General features: G+C 44.2%; 1 protein-coding gene across 1 annotated transcript in view; it reads left to right on the top strand.

The window, feature by feature from the left end:
• The window catches only part of VWC2 (von Willebrand factor C domain containing 2), an 822025-nt gene that overhangs the window by 406760 nt on the left and 391400 nt on the right, over positions 1-23865 (top strand). The window contains exon 2 of the mRNA XM_044294796.1: positions 7787-7916. Within this exon, the coding sequence (XP_044150731.1) occupies positions 7787-7916 (130 nt within the window). The remainder of the gene's footprint in view (positions 1-7786; positions 7917-23865) is intronic.

Here is a 23865-nt window from a genome sequence, read left to right as displayed (position 1 = left end):
TGAGAGAATATGCTATGGGTGCTAGATCGTATGTTAGGGATACCGGAGACTTCATCACCAAGATTAAAGGGATGCAGGTACCAAAGGGGGCTATTATAGCCTCCTTTGACATAGTGTCGTTGTACACCTCGATTGACCACAACAAAGGCTTGTCGGCTGTGGCGGAGATGTTGGCACATTCGGAGCATCCCGCCCCAGTTCGACAATTTATATTGACATTGTTGGAATTGTCCTTGAGGAACAATTATTTTGTGTTCCAGGGACAATTTTTCTTGCAAAAGATGGGCGCGGCGATGGGCTCTAATGCCGCGCCCACTTATGCAAATATTTTTGTGCGGTCATTTGAGGAGCGTCTCGTCTATGTATCTCCCCACTTCAATCAAGTGTTGTCGTGGTGGAGATACATAGATGACATTTTCCTCATTTGGGATGGCACCATGGATCAGTTGATGGATTTTCACGTACACTTGAACTCCCTTGACCGGGAGATCCAGTTTACGTTAACGGCATCGACTGACCGGGTGCAATACTTGGACACACAAGTATATATTGAGGATGAACAGGTACATATGGATTTAAACATTAAGGCCACAGATAAGAATACATTGTTGCATTTTACCAGTGGGCACCCAAGAAGGATGGTAGATTCTCTGCCGTTTAGCCAAATGCTTCGGGTGCGGAGAATTGTTGATAAGGATGAGAATATGTGCACAGCAATGAAAAATATGGAACAATCTTTTATAGACAGGGGATACCCTAGAAAGTTAGTGAAAAGACATGCAGAAAGGGCTAAAAAAATCCCCAGAGATGAGTTATTGACCCCGAAAACTAGAAGAACTAATGACAGAATGCCGTTTGTATCATCATATAACGAGTTGAGTCCTGAAATTGAAAAAATAATAAGGCGACACTGGAGTTTACTGAGTAGTGGACACCCAAATGTTGCTGCATTTAGAAGTGTGCCGATGATGGCATATAGAAGAGCAGGCAACATCAGGGATAAGGTAGTACACTCCAAAGTACCAGATAAAGGACAATCTAGACAGACATTCCTTAAAACAAGGCGCACGGGCTCTTTCCCGTGTCTGGGATGTGTGAACTGTAAACAGATGGTCAAGGGATCGACGTTCGCACATCCAGACACGGGCGAGACCTTTGATATAGTGCATTATCTCACCTGTGATTCGTCATGGGTGATATATGTACTATGGGGCCCTTGCAAAAAATTATATGTTGGTGAAACCACTTGTGATCTAAAGACCAGGTTAAATAACCATAGGCAGTCTATTAGGAATAAAAGAAGAGATCTGCCTGTATCAAAGCATTTTGCCGGAAAAAATCATAAAGAAAGTGACTTGAAATTTATGATTATAGATCATGTTAAACCATTGGAAAGAGGAGGTGATCGATTAAGCAAATTAAAAAAAACTGAACTTAGGTGGATTTTTCGGCTTGATACCCTAAAACCCAAAGGGTTAAATGTAGAATTTAGAGTGACAGGAGGAATGGTTAGCTAGATACCCAGCTTACATGGCCTATACCCTGATGTTGTCTGCTCTCTATATGCAGTGAATTAAATGGAAGCTACAATGATTTGCCTGAAGATATATATGTATGCTGACTTTTTTGCCAGTGCCGGGCCGTGTTTAGATGGAGACGAGATAAATATGTGAGCTATGGAGGCATGATATTTTTGCCCAAAAACATTACCTAAAAAAAGATGGTGGATATGGACTCGTGATGGGGCGCGAACGATCTGTCTATACGCTGACGCAGACGAGTCTGTGTGCGGCGCCTGGACGTGATCGACCGTACGTCATCACGTTGGTTTCCACCATAGAGGCGACGTAGGAGTATTAGAAGCTGCGTGAACGGAACGGGGCTGAATACATGCGCAGTAATGAGTAGAGGACGCGGATGAGTGGCGTGTTCAGATACAGGTAGAGACGCCTTCTCCACAAATTATCTCGGTTCTCCAGCAGGCTTAAGGCAAGGTAATACAGTCAACAATTTTTTAAAACTGCACTGTTCACTTTATTATATACACTTTATGTACACATATTATGATGAATTACTATTGAATGTATCACCGATGTACTGCTACTGAAGTTGATATGCACGGCAATATATGGAGTTAATTATATGAATTGTAGTCCACCCATGAATGGGAGTGCACTAGTACTCTATTGGCTGATAATGGATTGTGTCATGCTGTAGAGCTGTATTTATTTTTGCACTATGCACTTTTTTGTTCACTTGACTTGAAAATGGTCCTGTGAGAGGACCGAAACGTTGTCTGACATGTGTGAATAAATTTCACTTTTTTACTTAAAGGAGTGCTGCGGACTTTCCTTCTCTACTAATTTTGTCCCATATCGAGGGACCACCGCGTGCACCTGCATTATTATATGCACTAAAGGGAGTGCTGCCTGAATCTCTTTATGGATATATATATATATATATATATATATATATATATATATATATATATATATATAATTTTTTTTTTATTTTTTTTACTGAAATACGCCCCTATACGCTTTCACCAGAAATACAGTAACTGCAGTGCATATATATTTTTATTTTTTTACTGTAAGGGTACTTTCACACTTGTGTTTTTATTTTCCGGCATAGAGTTCCGTCACAGGGGCTCTATACCGGAAAATAACTGATCAGTTTTATCCCCATGCATTCTGAATGGAGAGTAATCCGTTCAGTTTGCATCAGGATGTCTTCAGTTCAGTCGTTTTGACTGATCAGGCAAAAGAGAAAACCGCAGCATGCTACGGTTTTCTCTCCGGCGAAAAAAACTGAAGACTTGCCTGAACGCCGGATCCGGCATTTTTTCCCCATAGGAATGTATTAGCGCCGGATCCGGCATTCAGAATACTGGAATGCTGGATCCGTCGTTCCGGCATGCGCATTCGCAGATCGGTAAAAATGTGAAAAAATGTACAAGACGGATCCGTCGGTCTGCATGACAAGCGGAGAGACGGATCCGTCCTTGCAATGCATTTATGAGACGGATCCGCATCTGGATCCGTCTTACAAATGCTTTCAGTCAGCGGCAGATCTGCAGATCTGGCGGGCAGTTTCGACGACGGAACCGCCTGCCGGATCACACTGCCGCAAGTGTGAAAGTAGCCAATACGCCCCTATATGCTTTTAACAGAACTAACTGCAACAGTGCAGTGGGTATATATTTCTTTTTTTAATAAAATACTCCCCTATCGCTTTCACCAGAAATAACTGCAGAAGTGACCTGAGAATATATATTTCTTGTTGGAATGAAATAGGCCACTATATGCTTTAACCAGAAAACAATTAAATAGTGAAGTGCGTATATATTTTAATGGTAGTACTTAAATACACCCCTATACGCTTTCACCAGAAATAACTGCAACAGTGAAGTGCATATATATTTTTCTTTTTTTACTGTAATATGCCCCCATACACTTTCCCCAAAAATAACTGCAACAGTGCAGTGCGTATATATTTTTTATTTTATTACTGTAATACTCCTATACGCTTTGACCAGAAATAACTGCAACAGTGCAGTGCGTATATATTTTTCTTGTTGTACTGAACTATGCCTCTAAAGGCTTCCAACAGAAATAACTGTAGAAATGAAATGTGTATATATTTTTCTTGTCTTACTGAATAAGATACTAAGATGTAAGCCACTAAAGGCTTGCATCCCAATAACAAAAAGCTGGAATTAGTGAGTTCTCTAATGACTATTTGGATGCCCAAATAATCTTTCATTGCACTTGTAAATCACTTTCCTATCAATGTCCCTAGCGCCTTCTAACGTCTCTTACTGCATTAAGATGCTGTGAAATGATTCTTACCTATCCTTTCCCTGCACTTATAAATCCTTTTTTCAGTTTTTTCTTTAAAACATAGAGGTTTTTCCAATAGCTCTCCCTAGCACCTTCACATGTCTGTCCTTGCACTCTTAACACTGGAAAATGGCAGAATCTAAAATGGCTGCCATATATATAGGGCTGTGATATCGCAGGGCTGGCTGGCTTCTGATTGGCTGTATGCAGGGATGTAAATCTGGGTGATCCCGCCTTCCAAAAGTTCCTTGCCCCATGTCCTCACACGTGTAGCCGCCATTTTAGGAAAATTGCGATTAGTTACCACAAAGCGCAAGGAAATTCAAATTCGTTGCAAATCGAAGTTTTCCTGAAATTCGACTCAAATTCCACTTTGTCAGCTTCGATTCGCTCATGTCTAGTTACGGCTCTTGGAATGTGGGAAGAAAAAATTAAAATGAGACGGGTAAATATGGGCAGCATGGTGAGGTGGTTAGTAGGTACTTTGGTTTCCTCCCACACTCCAAAAACATACCTATAGGAAAATTAGATTATGAGCCTCATTGGAGATAGCAAGTAACGATAATGTAAGTAAAACACAGTGAAACATGTCAGCAGCACTATATAAGTAAAATAAATAAACATATACTGTATGCCCTCAGATGGCTAATGCATATCTACAGCATTCAGTCTCTACATTTAGCAGGGTCATTTAAAGCCATCCTCCTGAATTTAATAACAGACATAAGTAAATGTATCTGGCTGCCACTGAGTGCTTTTAGAAATACACAATGGAGTAACATTGTAATGACGACTTCCTATACAGTGGCTGCATTTTGCGGTGGTCCTAATGCTAAGCTGAGTCCCCCAAACACTGTTGAAGTGCCACAATATGTTGTTTCACTCTGGTGGGGATGGCAAGACATGGTGCACCCCAATAGGAAATAAGTCCAGAGAGACAGGGTTTTCAGTAAACCAGTGTGCTTCTTTACTGGAGAACTCAAATGCAAAAATACAGCGGTTGTGCTGGATATTGTGTACGTACTGTATCTGTGGTATACGTTTTTTGTGCATAGTATACTGCAATCTGCAATGCAGTTTGTGCTGTGTATCCTGATGTGTACTGCTACAATGCTCATTTAGTCTATGGGAATGTAGGTCCATAAATAGTTTACAGAGGCATGGTGTTAAATTAGCCTAAGGCCTCTTGCACGCGGCCGTTGGCCTGCCATTCCATGCATTGGGGACCGCAATTTTCCACGATGGATCCAGACCCAATCAACTTGAACAAGTTTTTTAGTGGTGTGGAGGCATGGAAAGGAACCTCACAGAAGCACTCTGTAATGCTTTTGTGGGGTTTCATGCCTCCGTTCCGAACCGCACCTCCAGATTGCGGACCATTTAAAGTGAATGTGTCTGCATCAGTTATGCGGTGAGCACACGCTCAGTGCCCGCATATTGCGGGCTCGTTGTTTGTGGGCCGCAATACAGGCCACAGTCAGCACTGATTCCTGGGCTCTTTTGTCACCCAAGATGGCTGCACTGCTTCTCAAACTACCTGATACACACTGTGCATCACTTCCTGCTTGTCCAATCTTGCTCTTTGATTGGCCTGCACTGCTCATATGAGCAGGGCTGGACAATCAGAGGGCAGCAAGAAGTACCTTGGACTACCAAATGTACAGTTTGCATCAGGCAGTCTGAGAATCAATGCAGCCATCTTGGAAGGCAGAAGAGGAGCTCAAGAATTAATTGATTTGCAGCTGAAAGATGAAAAGGAGGGCACCAGCTAAGTGTTTTGTTGATTCCACAACAGAATTCACAATTGTAAATTTGTTTTGTTGAACTAGAGCGGGCATTCTCAACCTGTGGCCCTCCAGCTGTTGCAAAACTACAACTCCCAGCATGCCCGAACAGCCTCCAGCTATCAGCCTACAGCAGGGCATTGTGGGAGTTGTAGTGTTACAACAGCTGGAGGGCTGCAGGTTGAGCATGCCTGAACTAGAGGATTGTGTTAGATAATTTGTAGTGTTATATCGTAACTAATGAACATATTTGAAGGGAATCTGTCACAACGAAAGCCTAATTGAACAATAATAATGAATGAATAAATAGAGACAAAGGGGGAAATTTATCACGAGGGGAAAATTTAGCTTGAGTCTGCGTTGGAGTACTTTATGCCGCATTTCTCAAATGTCTCATGTTACTTGATAAATTTTGCTTACCTTTAAACCTAATGCTTTTGCCTAGAGAAGCTACACCAGTTTCCCTACTCCACCCTTCTCCTGGAATGAGATTGCGACTCAATAAGCCCCCTTTCACACAAGCAAGTATTCTGCGCAGGTGTAATGCATGATGCAAACGCATTGCGCCTGCACGGAATCTGGACCCATTAATTTCTATGGGGCTGTGTACATGAGCATTGGTTTTCACACATCACTTGTGCGTTCGTGAAAATCACAGCATGTTCTATATTCTGCGATTTTTCATGCAACGCTAGCCCCATAGAAGTGAATGAAGGTGCGTGAAAATGCGTTTTTCACAGAAGGTTGCTAAGAGATGTTGTTTGTATACCTTCAGTTTTTTATCTTGCGAGTGTAAAACGCATAAAATCGCACTGCACCCACGTGATAAAAACTGAACACGATCGCAGACAAAACTGAATGACTTAATTTACGAAATCGTCTGCAAGGGGCCTAAGTCTCAATAATTATCTGGGGAAACTCATCATTAACATAGGTAACCACACCCACTTTCCCACCCACATTACAAAACTGGAGTGAGTGGTGTAAAAATTCAAAAAAGTCGCACAATTTTGCCCAAGCGAGTTAAAAAAGGCGCAAAAGCCCTATTTTTGCGACTTTTTAACACCAGAATTCTAGAGTGAAGGTATGATAAATCAGGGCCAAATACTCCAAAGATGTAATCATTATCTCTGAACTAACTTCCCCGCTGTTAAGCTTCATTCAAACGTCAGTGTTTGGTAGAGTCTCAGTGGACATAATGTGTAATCACTGATCAAAATCACTGACCAAACACTGACTGTGTGAATGAGGCATTAGCCAGCAAAAGGCCTGTGCTCTCATGTAGGCATCAAGGAATTCATTGTACTATTTCCCTGAGCTCAGGACTCCGGAAGGTGCATCACAATGCTGAGCATAGACCACTTACAAGCTTACTGAGGGGGAGTGAAAGTGTGTTCAGAGATAATCATTACATGGAATCTGTGTCTTTTTAGCTAGCCACCAATTTTAGTAGTTTGAGAAGGTAGCTTTCAAGATAACAGGTTATTCCCAAAATTGTTGCTAAATAAGGTAAAACATGGTTTAATGATGTGCACAATGGTCCCTCAGCATAAGGCCTCCTGCACACGACGCTAGGTGTCCCGTTGCCATATTGAAGATCCGGAATACACGGGCACCGTTCCATGTGCATTACGGGTCACAGATGCGGACCCTTTCACTTCAATGGGTCAGCAAATCCAGAGATGTGGAATGGTGCGGAACGGAAGCACGGAACCCTACGGAAGCACTACGGAGTGCTTCGGTGGGGTTTTGTCCCGTACTTCCATTCCGCAAAAAGAAAGAACATGTCCTATCTTTTTTGCGCAACGGGCGGATCGCGGACTCATTAAAGTGAATGGGTCTGCGATCCGTTGTGGCTGCCCCGCTGTTGGTGTTCGTGCATCGCGGCCCGCATTTTGAACATTCGTGTGCAGGAGGCCTAAAGGCCATGATGGCAAAATTTTCCCAAACTTGGCTAGTCTGAGTCAAACTCACTGCTTCATGAGGATCTGTGATGCTGTGAGTTCCAGCCTGACCGCTGGTCTACTGTCCTTACTCATAACATAATTTGAATGTGAAATGAGCCTAAAGCAGTGTATATTTTTAACATTTGTTGTGTAGATGAAGCTAAATGCTGACATTGTGTTCACTAACATCACTTATTAATTATTTCTGTTTTAGGTTTCTCCTTGTGAGAAATGTCGCTGTGACCCTAATGGTGAAGTCATGTGCACTGTGTCCGCATGTCCTCAGACAGAATGTGTAGACCCAGTCTATGAGCCAGATCAGTGTTGTCCCATCTGCAAAAATGGTAAATAATGAAGAATCATTTAATACGTTATATATGGATTTTAAAACAGTACTATAATTTGTTGGTGATGGTTATCATAACTTTCTTAGGCTACTTTCACATCTGCGTTTTTCTTTTCCGGTATTGAGATCCGTCATAGGGTCTCAATACTGGAGAAAAACACTTCTGTTTTTTCCCCATTCATTGTCAATGGGGACAAAACTGAACTGAATGGAACAGAATGCACCAGAATGCATTCCGTTCCGTTTGGTGGCATTCCCTTATCGAAGAGCAAACCGCAGCAAGCAGCATTTTTCTGTCCGGCATGGGACGCAGAGCAAAAGGGACACACAATGTAAGTCAATGGTGCCAGATGCGTTTTATTGGACATGATAGAAAACTGATTTTCCAGTGGATCTAATTGTTTTAATGCTGGATCCGTCATTGCTATTTTAAAGATAATACAACCGGATCTGTTGATAATGGATGCAGCAGTTGTATTATAAAAAATGGAAGTGCTTTTGCTGATCCCTGCCAGATCAGGAAAAAAAGCAAGTAAAGTGAAATTAGCCTTAGATTTCTTAACCTATTTTTTCCCTGCTGTTATCATAGCTCTAAAATATTACTCATTATGATAGATATATATATATATACTTATCGTATAGTTATCGTATATTCGGTATCAAAGATCTGTCTAATGATCAATTTACACTCAAGACTGTAACAAGGAGGCATCCTCTATGCCTAGAGGAAATGTTTCTACAACATGGGGTAGTGGGCTTTTGCTCCAAGAGCATGGTTAATTCATTGAAAGAGTTTAATAGGAGCCAGGAAGTCATTCTTGGCAGTAGTAATATTACAAATTATGGTTGATAGGTTCCTGGAGAGGAGATGGGTAATTGATCTATTGATTTGAAGTGACCCTCCAGTCAGGACCTCAACAATATTATGTATGATAAGTCCTTCAAGGAATTATTACCTTCTATTTATCTTCTACAGATCTTGTTTCTTGGCTACTTTATACCTCACCTCTGTTAGGGCAGAGTTATGACTACATTTTAGCTACAGTGCTTAGTCTGACATAGTCTGTGTCACAGGTAATGGCGAGGGGAAAACGCCAGATAACACACAGAAGGAAATAGACAGGAGTCTAGGCCTCAAAGCTAAGGGAGAGGGATGGTGACCACCTAGGAATCCCTAGACCTCTCCCTGACTCCTGCCAGTATGAGTAGACCCTGAAGACGGAAATACTCATACACCGGAGCCTTAGCCCTGGAGACCCTGGAAATCCCTAGGAGTGGTGGCAGGGAATGAGACTACTGGTTCCTTCCCCAATGAAGGAACCAGCGTCTCCCTGAGGCCTAGAAAACAACAAACACAAGCGAACAACAAATTGCAAAACAAAATGCACTTAGCTTAAAGAAGAATGGAGGAGCAGGAGATCCAAAGGAATAACACACCAGCTCAACCAACTCCAGCAGGAAATATCAACCGCATGGTAAGCAGTTTAGTCCAAACTAAATAGAGCCTCAGTAATGACCACAAGCTGCACTTGACAAGAGTTGTGGTGATTACCAAACAACAACACTGCAAGGAGAAAACAGAGAGACTGTCAGATACCCAGGAATGGACATTAGACCAGTGGAAATATGTGCTTTGGTCTGATGAGTCCAAATTTGAGATCTTTGGTTCCAACCACCGTGTCCTTGTGCGACGCAGAAAAGGTGAACGGTTGGACTCAACATGCCTGGTTTCCACCGTGAAGCATGGAGGAGGAGGTGTGATGGTGTGGGGGTGCTTTGCTGGTGACACTGTTGGGGATTTATTCAAAATTGAAGGCATACTGAACCAGCATGGCTACCACATACTGGACCATCATTTATTTTTCAACAGGACAATGACCCCAAACACACCTCCAGGCTGTGTAAGGGCAATTTGACTTGACCATGGAGGAGAGTGATGGGGTGCTGAGCCAGATGACCTGGCCTCCACAGACACCGGACCTGAACCCAATATATCACATATCATCCAAATGGAGCTAAACTAAAATACAGCTAAGAAGCATAATTCTGAGTAAATAAAAGTCAAGTAGTAATTCACAGTAGGTACTGGCATCAGGGGCTTTGCTAGGTTAAAACATTCGGGGCCTGGGCCCCTGATGAAAGCAATACAATTAAATCTAATGCGTTGCAAGAGCGGAATGAGCTGTGATGACATCACAGTCCATGTGATCAATTCTAAATGCAGTAGCTGAAAAGGACCTGTGATGATGTCACCATCATGTGGCCAGTGCAGGAGAGGATGGCTCAGCAGTGAACAGATGTCCTGGGAAGAAGCTGTGGTGAGGTCTGCTACATGAGGAGAGGTAAATGAAGGGGTAGATTACTCAGTGTGAGAGGCAGAGCAATGTTGGGAGTTGTAGTTATTTAACTGGGACTATATGTTAGGGCTGAAGTTATTTACGTGGGACAGTGAGGTGGAGTGATGTTATTTACATGGGACTGAATATTGAGGGGTGATGTTATTTACATGGGACTGTATGTTGAAGGTGGCTGGGGAGGGGGTGATGTTATTTATGTGGGACTGTATTTTGGAGGGGGCTGTAGATAGAGAGGGATGTTATTTACATGGGACTGTATATTGGAGAGGGCTGGAGAGATTGTGTGATTGTATTTACATGGGACTCTATGGCGGAGGAGGGAAATCATGTTATATACATGGGACTGTATGGTGGAGGGGCTGAGGAATTATAATTTCTGAGGACAGTAAACGGAGGAATAACTACAGGGGGCACTATAAATACTGGTGGAGCTTCAAGGTGAGCATTATAACAGTAGGGAGCAATATAAAAACTGGGGGGTATTATAACAGTAGGGGACAATATAAATACTGGGGCACCTCAGGATGAGCATTAACAGTAGGGGGTATTATAAATACTGGGGGCACTGTGGGGACATTTTTAATCCAGGGAACATTAAGCATTCTTATTACTACTGGGGGCTCTATAGGAGGGACTTAAAAATCCACATTATTTCTATTAAGAGCATTATGGGGGGGCCTTATTTCTACTAGGGGCTCTGTAAGGACATTATTAATACCGGAGGGCTCTTCTACTAATGGAGGCTCTCTTGGGGAGCACTATCACTGTTGGGGCAGTGTCGGGGCAGTATTACTAATGAGGGCATTCTAGAAGGGAATTACTATTGGTGGGACTATAAGGAGTACTATTGCTATGGGGGGGGGGGGCATTCATTTTCCTTCAGGATAATATTTGGGGGTAGAGAAAAGTGAGGTAGCTGAGAAGTCTGTGTTTCACACTCTGCAGAGACAAGGCCCGGCTGAGAGAAGTTGTCCAAACCAAATGAAGAAGACGATGACAGAGAAGATCAACATCAGACGAGACGTCACCTGGGAGGCACTGGATGTGAAAGGTACACGTACTGCTGTATAGCTGTTTAGCAAGTACAGTAAAATGTCTTCAGTGCTAGTGTTTGCAGGGGGAGGGGATGGGGGTGCGATAGGTTGACTTTGAGAATTGGACAATATTCATTGGGGCTTGGGCCCCAGATCTTTTGAGACCCTAGCAACGCCCCTGAGTGACATATCAATTTTTAGCACCTGATTGATGGGTTGCTTTACTCTAATGGCCATCTTTTAAATTTGTAGCTTAAAATTTTTAGGCGAGAGCTGACTCCCTGCACATTCACCGATCAACTGTTTGAAGAGAAAGCAGCAATCATACCAGAGCTTCCTTCTCTTCTCTGTTTAGCTGCTCGTTGTCGCAACTGCAGCAGTGAGGGGGTGTAATTACAACTTAGCTGTCCCATTCACTTCAATGGGACGGCCCCTTCCACTAAAGTGAATAGGACAGAGCCATCCCATTGAAGCGAATGTGACGACATAACTGTAACCACGTCTGCTTATGTGTTTACCTGTTGCGAGCGAGCCGGGAGAAGCCTGGAGTGGCAGTAGACTTCCACCTTGTTGTTTTGAGCCACTGCCCCACAAGACCAGTTGAGATAAAGATTCAGATGCCTGTTCCTGTTATCAATTGGAAGGGAGAGTGGCTGGGAGAAGAGAGTGGAGGAGCTATAGGGCAACAAGTGGCTCAGGCACATCCTTAGTGCAGTTAGGAACCCATTAAATCAGAATTAAAAAGTATTTTTCTCACAACTGTGACTACAGATTGGAGATAGAGAAATACTCAAGTAATTAGCACAGGTAGCCCCTCCAGGCATTGACTATGATTTGAACTCCTTACAAGTTTTTTGCAGACTATATTTTTGCATTAGAACTTTTCTAGAGTTCAAATTTTCAACGGATAACTGAGCATCCTAACGCTCTGGAGGCCTAAAGTGCCACATCTGCCCAGCTGATCTGGTTCCCCCAGCAACTGGATACTCCTGCTGCACGGAGCAAGGCAGTATATCTGATTCTGCTTGTGCTATCACACAGATGGCTCCACTGCATGCGCCAAGGGTATACTGTACACCACAAGCATGGGATTACAGGACCAAGTGAGATGTCTCTTCTAATTTTTTGATAGGTGGTTATGCGTAAATGTAAAAAAAAAATGAAACCATAATAATTCCATGCAAGATAATACATCAAGATTTAGTTTCTATTCCCTTAACCCCCCCCCCCCCAATTCCCTCCCCAAATCCCACCCCTTTGCAATGCATCTCCCATCCCCACAACAAAGAAAGGAAGGAACGGGAATAATGAAAGAATTGAAATAGGAAAATTAAGAATTCCATTCTACCCATACCTTAAACCATTTATCCTCAGAATTTATTTGTTTATATAAGATGTATTCATAGCTTTTTATCTTATTAAAAAGATTTAACTATGTATTCATAGTTGGAGCATTAGATGAGAACCAAACCTGCGCAATCAGTAGCCTTGACAAAAATATTGTTTTAACCGGGAGATTCTGTTTATACTTATGGCACCCTACCTTGGAAAGATCATCAAGATCCAAAATTTCATATCATAAATGGAATCATAACTTTCAATTTTTGAATAATATAATTATGTATTGCCCCCCAAAATTCTTTTAGTTCTATATAAGTCCAGAACATGTGTAAATGATCGGCCTCAGGTAAATCACATTTGGACAGTTAGAAGTGTTTCTCAAACCTCATTTATTGAGTCTTAAGGGTGTAACATAAATTGTGTGTAAAATATTAAATTGAGCCATTATATAATTAAAATTGTGAGAACCTAGTCCCATATTGCCCAATATCTTATCCCAATCATTCAGTTGAACCATTGGGAAGTCCCTTCTCCAGGCCTTTTGTCCATGAGACTATAGATTAGTAAATCATGCAAAAAAGTGGAGGTATCTATATGAAAAAGTGATTTTTCTTTTATACTAGAAAGTGCCGAACGTAACTGAAAATACAGAAACCAAGATAGATATATTTTCTCTTTGTGATAACTCCAAAATAGAAAAAATATGCCCATTCTCAACCACCAGAGCAAGATAACGAATATTATTATTTTGCCAAAACTGATCTCCAACCAATTCATCTAAGGCCTGTAGATAATTATGCCAAATGGGTGTACAAGAAAGGGATCCCTTTATTCCCAACCAATCTCTAATAATGCTCCAGGAGTTAGTAACTAACTTCACAGCAGCCCTATATTCCTGTTGGGAGTTGATTAATCAACCAGATTCCAATAAAAAAAAAGATATTGTCATGTGAAGAATTCTTCACCAAGATTCTACAAAGTGGTCTCTTTTCCCATTCACAATACAGCCATAGCTGTGATGCTGTGAAATAACACTTGAAACAGGGATGATTTAGTCCTCCCTGTTCCATTGGTTTATAAAAATGCTCCAATTTAAGCCTCACCGGTTTTCTCCCCAAAATAGATAATTATTCTCTCAATCAATTTAAAGAATCTATCTTCAATCCATACTGGGAAATTCCTGAGGATACATAGTAGTTGGTGCAGAATCACCATCTTTACCAAAGATATTTTATCAGCTCTAGACAACGGGAGTCGAAGCTATATCTTTATTTTAGTTCTATTTTGTTATCAATGGGATCAAGTTAAGCTGGAAAAAAATCTTTGATCTTAGAAGAAATAGTAATCACCAAATATTAAAAAGAGTCAGAGATCCTAAAATTGCTACCCAACTCCTCAGTAAGAGGTTCTTATCTGTCTAGAGGCAAAAGAATGGTTTTGGACCAATTGATATCGAGGCCTGAGACTTCGTCAAATCAGTGAACAACTTGAATAACCCTTAAAAGTGTAGTGTTGGTATGTTGTATATAAAATAGAACATTATCGGCGTATAAAGAGATATGATCTACTGTTCCCAATGTCCCAAACCCTTGATATCCCAGAATCCTGCCTTGAAGTACGTAACAGCTAGGGGCTCATTATAGATATCAAGTAATAATGAAGAGAGAGGACATCCCTGGTGAGTGCCTTTCTGCAAGGAGATACACCATGTAAGCATCTTATTAATATTCAACCTCACCAAAGGGGATTTATGAAGCTTAACCATGTTTATGAACTTAATACCAAATCCCATCTTCTCTAGCACACACCAGAGGAATCTCCACCACTCCACCCTGTCAAAGGCCTTAGAGTTATCCAAGATGGGATGGAGCAAGAGGCCCCGCGGGAAGACTGGATATTGGCTAAAAGACGGTGCAAATTATAGTGGGTGCCCTTACCAGGGATAAAACAGTTTTGATCAGGATGTATAATAGATTAAATTACTTTAGACCACCTAGTGGTAAGGATCCTTGAAAAAAGCTTAACAATCATATTTAGTAAGGAGATCGGCCTATATGAGCTCATATCTAAAGGATCTTTACTAGAGTTGAGCGGACACCTGGATGTTCGGGTTCGAGAAGTTCGGCCGAACATCCCGGAAATGTTCGGGTTCGGGATCCGAACCCGATCCAAACTTTGTCCCGAACCCGAACCCCATTGAAGTCAATGGGGACCCAAACTTTTTGGCACTAAAAAGGCTGTAAAACAGCCCAGGAAAGGGCTAGAGGGCTGCAAAAGGCAGCAACATGTAGGTAAATCCCCTGCAAACAAATGTGGATAGGGAAATGAATTAAAATAAAAATAAAATAAATAAAAATTAACCAATATCAATTGGAGAGAGGTCCCATAGCAGAGAATCTGGCTTCACGTCACCCACCACTGGAACAGTCCATTGGCATATATTTAGGCCCAGGCACCCAGGCAGAGGAGAGAGGTCCCGTAACAGAGAATCTGTCTTCATGTCAGCAGAGAATTAGTCTGCATGTCATAGCAGAGAATCAGGCTTCACGTCAGCCACCACTGCAACAGTCCATTGGCATATATTTAGGCCCAGCACCCAGGCAGAGGAGAGAGGTCCCGTAACAGAGAATCTGGCTTCATGTCAGCAGAGAATCAGTCTGCATGTCATAGCAGAGAATCAGGCTTCACGTCAGCCACCACTGCAACAGTCCATTGTCAGATATTTAGGCCCAGCACCCAGGCAGAGGAGAGAGGTCGCGTAACAGAGAATCTGTCTTCATGTCAGCAGAGAATCAGTCTGCATGTCATAGCAGAGAATCAGGCTTCACGTCAGCCACCACTGCAACAGTCCATTGTCATATATTTAGGCCCAGCACCCAGGCAGAGGAGAGAGGTCCCGTAACAGAGAATTTGTCTTCATGTCAGCAGAGAATCAGTCTGCATGTCATAGCAGAGAATCAGGCTTCACGTCAGCCACCACTGCAACAGTCCATTTTCATAAATTTAGGCCCAGCACCCAGGCAGAGGAGAGAGGTCCCGTAACAGAGAATCTGTCTTCATGTCAGCAGAGAATTAGTCTGCATGTCATAGCAGAGAATCAGGCTTCACGTCAGCCACCACTGCAACAGTCCATTGTCAGATATTTAGGCCCAGCACCCAGGCAGAGGAGAGAGGTCCCGTAACAGAGAATCTGGTTTCATGTCAGCAGAGAATTAGTCTGCATGTCATAGCAGAGAATCAGGCTTCACGTCACCCAACATTGGAACAGTCCATTGGCATATATTTAGGCCCCGGCACCCAGACAGAGGAGAGGTTCATTCAACTTTGGGTAGCCTCACAATATAATAGTAAAATGAAAATAAAAATAGGATTGAATGAGGAAGTGCCCTGGAGTACAATAATATATGGTTAAGGGGAGGTAGTTAATGTCTAATCTGCACAAGGGATGGACAGGTCCTGTGGGATCCATGCCTGGTTCATTTTTATGAACGTCAGCTTGTCCACATTGGCTGTAGACAGGTGGCTGCGTTTGTCTGTAATGACGCCCCCTGCCGTGCTGAATAAACGTTCAGACAAAACGCTGGCTGCCGGGCAGGCCAGCACCTCCAAGGCATAAAAGGCTAGCTCTGGCCACGTGGACAATTTAGAGACCCAGAAGTTGAATGGGGCCGAACCATCAGTCAGTACGTGGAGGGGTGTGCACACGTACTGTTCCACCATGTTAGTGAAATGTTGCCTCCTGCTAACACGTTGCGTATCAGGTGGTGGTGCAGTTAGCTGTGGCGTGTTGACAAAACTTTTCCACATCTCTGCCATGCTAACTCTGCCCTCAGAGGAGCTGGCCGTGACACAGCTGCCTTGGCGACCTTTTGCTCCTCCTCTGCCTTGGCCTTGGGCTTCCACTTGTTCCCCTGTGACATTTGGGAATGCTCTCAGTAGCGCGTCTACCAACGTGCGCTTGTACTCGCGCATCTTCCTATCACGCTCCAATCCAGGAAATAAGGTGGGCACATTGTCTTTGTACCGTGGATCCAGCAGGGTGGCAACCCAGTAGTCCGCACACGTTTAAATGTGGGCAACTCTGCTGTCGTTGCACAGGCACTGCAGCATGTAGTCGCTCATGTGTGCCAGGCTGCCCAGGGGTAAGGACAAGCTGTCCTCTGTGGGAGGCGTATCATCATCGTCCTGCCTTTCCCCCCAGCCACGCACCAGTGATGGGCCCGAGCTGCTTTGGGTGCCACCCCGCTGTGACCATGCTTCATCCTCATCCTCCTCCACCTCCTCCTCATCCTCGTCCTCCTCGTCCTCCAGTAGTGGGCCCTGGCTGGCCACATTTGTACCTGGCCTCTGCTGTTGCCAAAAACCTCCCTCTGAGTCACTTCGAAGAGACTGGCCTGAAAGTGCTAAAAATGACCCCTCTTCCTCCTCCTCCTCCTCCTCCTCCTCCTGGGCCACCTCCTCTTCCATCATCGCCCTAAGTGTTTTCTCAAGGAGACATAGAAGTGTTATTGTAACGCTGATAACGGCGTCATCGCCACTGGCCATGTTGGTGGAGTACTCGAAACAGCGCAACAGGGCACACAGGTCTCGCATGGAGGCCCAGTCATTGGTGGTGAAGTGGTGCTGTTCCGCTGTGCGACTGACCCGTGCGTGCTGCAGCTGAAACTCCACTATGGCCTACTGCTGCTTGCACAGTCTGTACAGCATGTGCAAGGTGGAGTTCCACCTGGTGGGCACGTCGCATATGAGGCAGTGAGCGGGAAGGCCGAAGTTACGCTGTAGCGCAGACAGGCGAGCAGCGGCAGGATGTGAACGCCGGAAGCGCGAACAGACGGCCCGCACTTTATGCAGCAGCTCTGACATGTCGGGGTAGTTGTGAATGAACTTCTGCACCACCAAATTCAGCACATGCGCCAGGCAAGGGATGTGCGTCAAACCGGCTAGTCCCAGAGCTGCAACGAGATTTCGCCCATTATCGCACACCACCAGCAAACCACTCGTCGGTCTGTTGTTCTATACCACGCCACAACTCCTGTGCGGTGTAGGGCCTGTCCCCCAAACATATGAGTTTTAGAATGGCCTGCTGACGTTTACCCCGGGCTGTGCTGAAGTTGGTGGTGAAGGTGTGTGGCTGACTGGATGAGTAGGAGGAAGCTGAGTAGGAGGAGGTGGCAACAGGAGGCAAAGAATGTTGCCCTGCGATCCTTGGCGGCGGAAGGACGTGCGCCAAACAGCTCTCCGCCTGGGGCCCAGCTGCCACTACATTTACCCAGTGTGCAGTTAGGGAGATATAGCGTCCCTGGCCGTGCTTACTGGTCCACGTATCTGTGGTTAGGTGGACCTTGCTACAGATGGCGTTGCGCAGTGCACACTTGATTTTATCGGATACTTGGTTGTGCAGGGAAGGCACGGCTCTCTTGGAGAAGTAGTGGCGGCTGGGAGCAACATACTGTGGGACAGCAAGTGACATGAGCTGTTTGAAGCTGTTTGTGTCCACCAGCCTAAATGACAGCATTTCATAGGCCAGTAGTTTAGAAATGCTGGCATTCAGGGCCAGGGATCGAGGGTGGCTAGGTGAGAATTTACGCTTTCTCTCAAATGTTTGTGAGATGGAGAGCTGAACGCTGCCGTGTGACATGGTTGAGATGCTTGGTGACGGAGGTGGTGGTGTTGGTGGTACATCCCCTGTTTGCTGGGTGGCAGGTGCCAACGTTCCTCCAGAGGCGGAGGAAGAGGCCGAGGCGGCAGCAGCAGAAGAGGCCGAGGCGGCAGCAGCAGAAGAGGTAGCAGTGGGAGCCTGAGTGCCTTCCTTGGTTTTAAGGTGTTTACTCCACTGCAGTTCATGCTTTGCATGCAGGTGCCTGGTCATGCAGGTTGTGCTAAGGTTCAGAACCAGGCTCTGATGGCACAGCGTGCAAACCACTCGGGTCTTGTCGTCAGCACATTGTTTGAATAAGTTCCATGCCAGGGAACTCCTTGAAGCTGCCTTTGGGGTGCTCGGTCCCAGATGGCGGCGGTCAGTAGCAGGCGGAGTCTCTTGGCGGCGGGTGTTCTGCTTTTGCCCACTGCTCCCTCTTTTGCTACGCTGTTGGCTCGGTCTCACCACTGCCTCTTCCTCCGAACTGTGAAAGTCAGTGGCACAACCTTCATTCCATGTGGGGTCTAGGACCTCATCGTCCCCTGCATCGTCTTCCACCCAGTCTTCCTCCCTGACCTCCTGTTCAGTCTGCACACTGCAGAAAGACGCAGCAGTTGGCACCTGTGTTTCGTCATCATCAGAGACATGCTGAGGTGGTATTCCCATGTCCTCATCATCAGGAAACATAAGTGGTTGTGCGTCAGTGCATTCTATGTCTTCCACCGCTGGGGAAGGGCTAGGTGGATGCCCTTGGGAAACCCTGCCAGCGGAGTCTTCAAACATCATAAGAGACTGCTGCATAACTTGAGGCTCAGACAGTTTCCCTGGTATGCATGGGGGTGATGTGACAGACTGATGGGGTTGGTTTTCAGGCGCCATCTGTGCGCTTTCTGCAGAAGACTGGGTGGGAGATAATGTGAACGTGCTGGATCCACTGTCGGCCACCCAATTGACTAATGCCTGTACCTGCTCAGGCCTTACCATCCTTAGAATGGCATTGGGCCCCACCATATATCGCTATAAATTCTGGCGGCTACTGGGACCTGAGTTAGTTGGTACACTAGGACGTGTGGATGTGGCAGAACGGCCACGTCCTCTCCCAGCACCAGAGGGTCCACTAAAACCACCACGACCATGTCCACGTCCGCGTCCCTTACTAGATGTTTTCCTCATTGTTATCGTTCACCACAACAACAAAAATATTATTTGGCCCAATGTATTGAATTCAAATTCAGGCCTTTTTTTTACAGACACCTAACACTATCTGGCTATCTATTTAGGGACCGTATTACACTAATACAGGCACAGCAGTAACCACAGATTTAGCTGAATATAAATTTGAGGCCTAGTATTTAGGCGCTGGGTGACAGGTATAGGTTTACTGACAAAATTCGACTTGGAAATGCACAGTAGCGTGTGTGTGTGTGAAGTTATTCAGAATGACCCTATGTGCACCTTGAATCTTATATACCCTTTTAGGGATAGATTTAAAATAGCTCTGAAACAGCAGAAACCACTAAATTAGGAAATTGCAAAATTGGGAATTGTATTTCAACCCAGAACAAAAAATTTGCTTTGACGGACACTAAATAACTTCACCAGCCACACCAGTAACGACAGATTTAGCTGACTATAAATTTGAGGCCTATTATTTAGGCGCTGGGTGACAGGTATAGGTTTACTGACAGAATTAGACTTGGAAATGCACAGTAGCGTGTGTGTGAAGTTATTCAGAATGACCCTATGTGCACCTTGAATCTGATATACCCTTTTAGGGATAAATTTAAATTAGGCCTGATACAGCAGAAACCACTAAATTAGGAAATTGCTAAATTGGGAATTGTATTTCAACCCAGAACAAAAACTGTGCTTTGACGGACACTAAATAACTTGACCAACCACAACAGTACAGCAGTAACGACATATTTAGCTGGATATGAATTTGAGGCCTAGTATTTAGGCGCTGGGTGACAGGTATAGGTTTACTGACAGAATTAGACTGGGCAGCCTAAAAACAGTGAGCAATTCAATAGCAGCAGTTCAATCATCCACAGCTGCAGATCGATCTCTGAATGAAGTCCTTTGGAGGAGTTAATCACTGCCTAATCTCGCCCTAACGTCGCGGCTGCCGCCTCTCCCTATGCTGATCAGAGCAGAGTGACGTGCGGCGCTACGTGACTCCAGCTTAAATAGAGGCTGGGTCACATGGTGCTCTGGCCAATCACAGCCATGCCAATAGTAGGCATGGCTGTGACAGCCTCTTGGGGCAAGTAGCATGACGCTTGTTGATTGGCTGCTTTGCAGCCTTTCAAAAAGCCCCAAGAAAGCGACGAACACCGAACCCGAACCCGGACTTTTACGAAAATGTCCGTGTTCGGGTCCCGTGTCACGGACACCCCAAAATTCAGTACGAACCCGAACTATACAGTTCGGGTTCTCTCATCCCTAATCTTTACCTTTACAGCCTCTGTCATAGATTCTGGAAAATTACCGTCTTCTATTGCCTCAGTAAATACCTTCAAAAGATGGGGTAAAAAACCTCCCTGTATTTGCGATAAAATGCATGTGGGAATCCATCAGATCCTGGAGAAGAGTTTCCCACACAGGATTTCAGAGTAGCCTCTAACTCTTGCAGAGAGAGGTCGGCATCTAAGAATTCTCTTTGAGTGTCTGTGAGGACTAAAAAAGAGAGGGAATCCAAATAAGAATCAATTGCTTCATCTGAGACATTATCTTCTGATATATATAACTCAAGAAAGTAGTTCACAAATGCCTCTGTAATACATTCCTGATCTTAAATAATTATGCCCTGAGGGGAACGAATACTATCTATTTTGTTTTATCCTGATTAGAGATCACTGTAGCTAGCATTTTCCCTGGGCACCCTGATTCAGAAAAATATTTTTGTCCCCTAAAAAAAAGCCTTTGCTGAGCCTTATCCAGAAGAAAGTCAGAAAGAGCCTGACTTGACCTTTGCATAAGTTCCCTATTTTGTTCTGTGTTTTTATTAGAAAACTCATCCATACTAGCTGCCGTCTTGTAGAACTCTCTCTTTCTTAGGATAGCCTTTCCTTAAGTTAGAGATGTTGCCTTGAATGCAAAATACCAAATATGTCCTTGCTGAATTATAATTAGTTTCCCAGAAAAAATCTCCTGTTTAATCAGTTCATGGTTGTCCATTATAAGGATCCATTGGGGATGCAATCTAAATGGAGGCCTAACAGTATATTTATTATCCAGCATACAAAGCTGGTGAATGGCCGGATAGAGACCTAGCCTCATATTTCATACATTTTATGTATGTCAAGTATTTTTTTGTTTATCAGGGCTAGATCTATCCTAGACATTGACCTCCCATATTTGCTAACACAAAAGATACTTGTTTCCCCTTCCCCATATATCCCCATATATCAAAAAGCCAGATTCCTGACAAAAATGGGACAGAGGAGGCCCCTGACAGGGGATATAGACATCTCTCTCCATGGAAACCTTAAACTTTTGTGGATCAATAACACATCAATAACTCTATCTTTAGAGAAAGAGTTTTTAATTCAAGATGAGAAAAATGGCTTTTGCCTCAATGGAGTTTTGAATGCTCTTCAAAAGGGGTGCACAACCCATTGCTTGCAGGCCACATGTAGCCCTTAGAGCCATGATTTGAAGTCCCATTCCTACAGCACAGAACTACAGCTGATCATCTGCTTGTGCGGCTGTGTTTCTGATTGCGGTGTAGTATGGTGCTAGATCATAGCTCCTGCACTTTATTATTACCACTTCTGCCTTCTCCTGTGATCGATGCATAGTGCTTAATGAGCACTATGCAGTGAGTAAATGACATAGGCAGACGTTTTCCTACGTAACTGTGACTCCTTAGGATACCCTAGTTAAAGTGCCAAAAAAATATCAGTGTCTACAGATGTCTTTTAATGACTTCTTTGGGAGACATATTATGTGTCAAAAATAGATTAAAAATATGCTAAAGAAATGTATGTATAAGAAAAATACTAGTGTTGATCGAGCATACTCGGCCGAACACCAGATCTCCTCCCCGCACGTTTGTTGGCTGCTGCACAGGTAAGTACTGCCCTTCATTGTAATGCCGTAGCCATGTTGGTTACTGGCATTTCAGTGATTGGCTGGTTGGAACGCGTCATCAGGTGCTATATAGCACTAGATGACACGTGTTCGGGTCAGTGTTAGTCAGGGAGAGCTGTGCTGAAGAAGGGAAAGATAGTGTAGGGAGGGAGTTATATTTCTTTTTAAGTTGAGAAACTTGTCAGAGACCCAAAAGTCTTTTTAAGGACTATTGTTGTGTGAAGCAGCAGCAATATATATATTTTAGCGCAACCTGCGCTAAATTGCTAAAATTTACAGACCCAAAAGTCCTTTTGTCTGTGGTAGCATGCAATAGTTAGGCAGACAGCGACATTGTCTGCGTTACATCTCCTGTGTAAAGTGTACACATCCAAAAAATATCAGTTTCATCCAGTGTACTTTTTCTGTAGATGGTGTCTGCTGCAGACAGTGATATTACCTGGGGTACATCTCCTGTGTAACTTTTGCACATCAAAAATACCTGTGACATTCCCTGTAATTTTATATTAGCCGCTGCTGACATCAGCGACAATATCTGTGGCATTTCCCCTGTGTAACGTTTTCACATCCAAAATATTTGTGACATTCCCTGTCATTTTATATTAGCCGCTGCTGACATCAGCGATATTATCTGCAGTATTTCTCCTGTGTAACGTTTCAACATCCCAAATACCTGTGACATTCCCTGTAATTTTTTATTAGCTGCTGGTGACATCAGCGACATTATCTGTGGTATTTCTCCTGTGTAACCTTTCCACATCCCAAATACTTTCTGACATTCCCTGTAATTTTATTTTAGCCGCTACTGACATCAGCGACGTAGGGCGGCGCAGACCAGTGTGACCAAGTGGTCGGTTGGATTGCAGCAGATAATGCTTCCAGTCGGTTAAGCACCATCCTGTCTTCCACCAAGTCCAGTCTCAGTAGCCAAGAGTCTGGTCAACACAATCCTCAACCTGATCCTCCTTCCTCCCACCATGGAGAGTCTTGCCAAACAAGCGATCCCACACTTGGATATTCCGAGGAGCATCAAAGCACCCTAATAGGAGGGACGAACTCCTAGGTCCACAATCTGTGTCTGCGGGTCACACCACTACCTCCTCTTGCCCTGTGTTATGTGCTGGCCAATCCTCTGTCGAAGGTGCAGGACGGATGCCTCCTGCCCTGCACCTGGACCTTCGCAAGCACCAGCAGCGACCAAATCCACTTCCGTGTCCCAGCGTAGAGTAAAAATGTCCTTACTCCAAGCATTTGAACGCAAGCGCAAATACCCAGCTACCCACCCACCCACAGACCATAGCACTGAATGCACAACTTTCCAAATTACTAGCTCTGGAAATGTTGCCATTTAGGCTTGTGGACACTGAGGCCTTCTGCAGCCTGGTGTCGGTGGCCGTCCCTCGTTACGCAGTCCCGAGCAGCCACTATTTTTTGCTGTGACGTGCCAGCCTCACACCAGCATGTGTCCAGTAACATCACCCG

Source organism: Bufo gargarizans, chromosome 5, assembly GCF_014858855.1.
Source record: "Bufo gargarizans isolate SCDJY-AF-19 chromosome 5, ASM1485885v1, whole genome shotgun sequence".
NCBI classification, from domain to species: Eukaryota; Metazoa; Chordata; class Amphibia; order Anura; family Bufonidae; genus Bufo; species Bufo gargarizans.
Note: the sequence above shows the minus strand (reverse complement) of the source record. Positions and strands in the feature narration are given on the sequence as shown.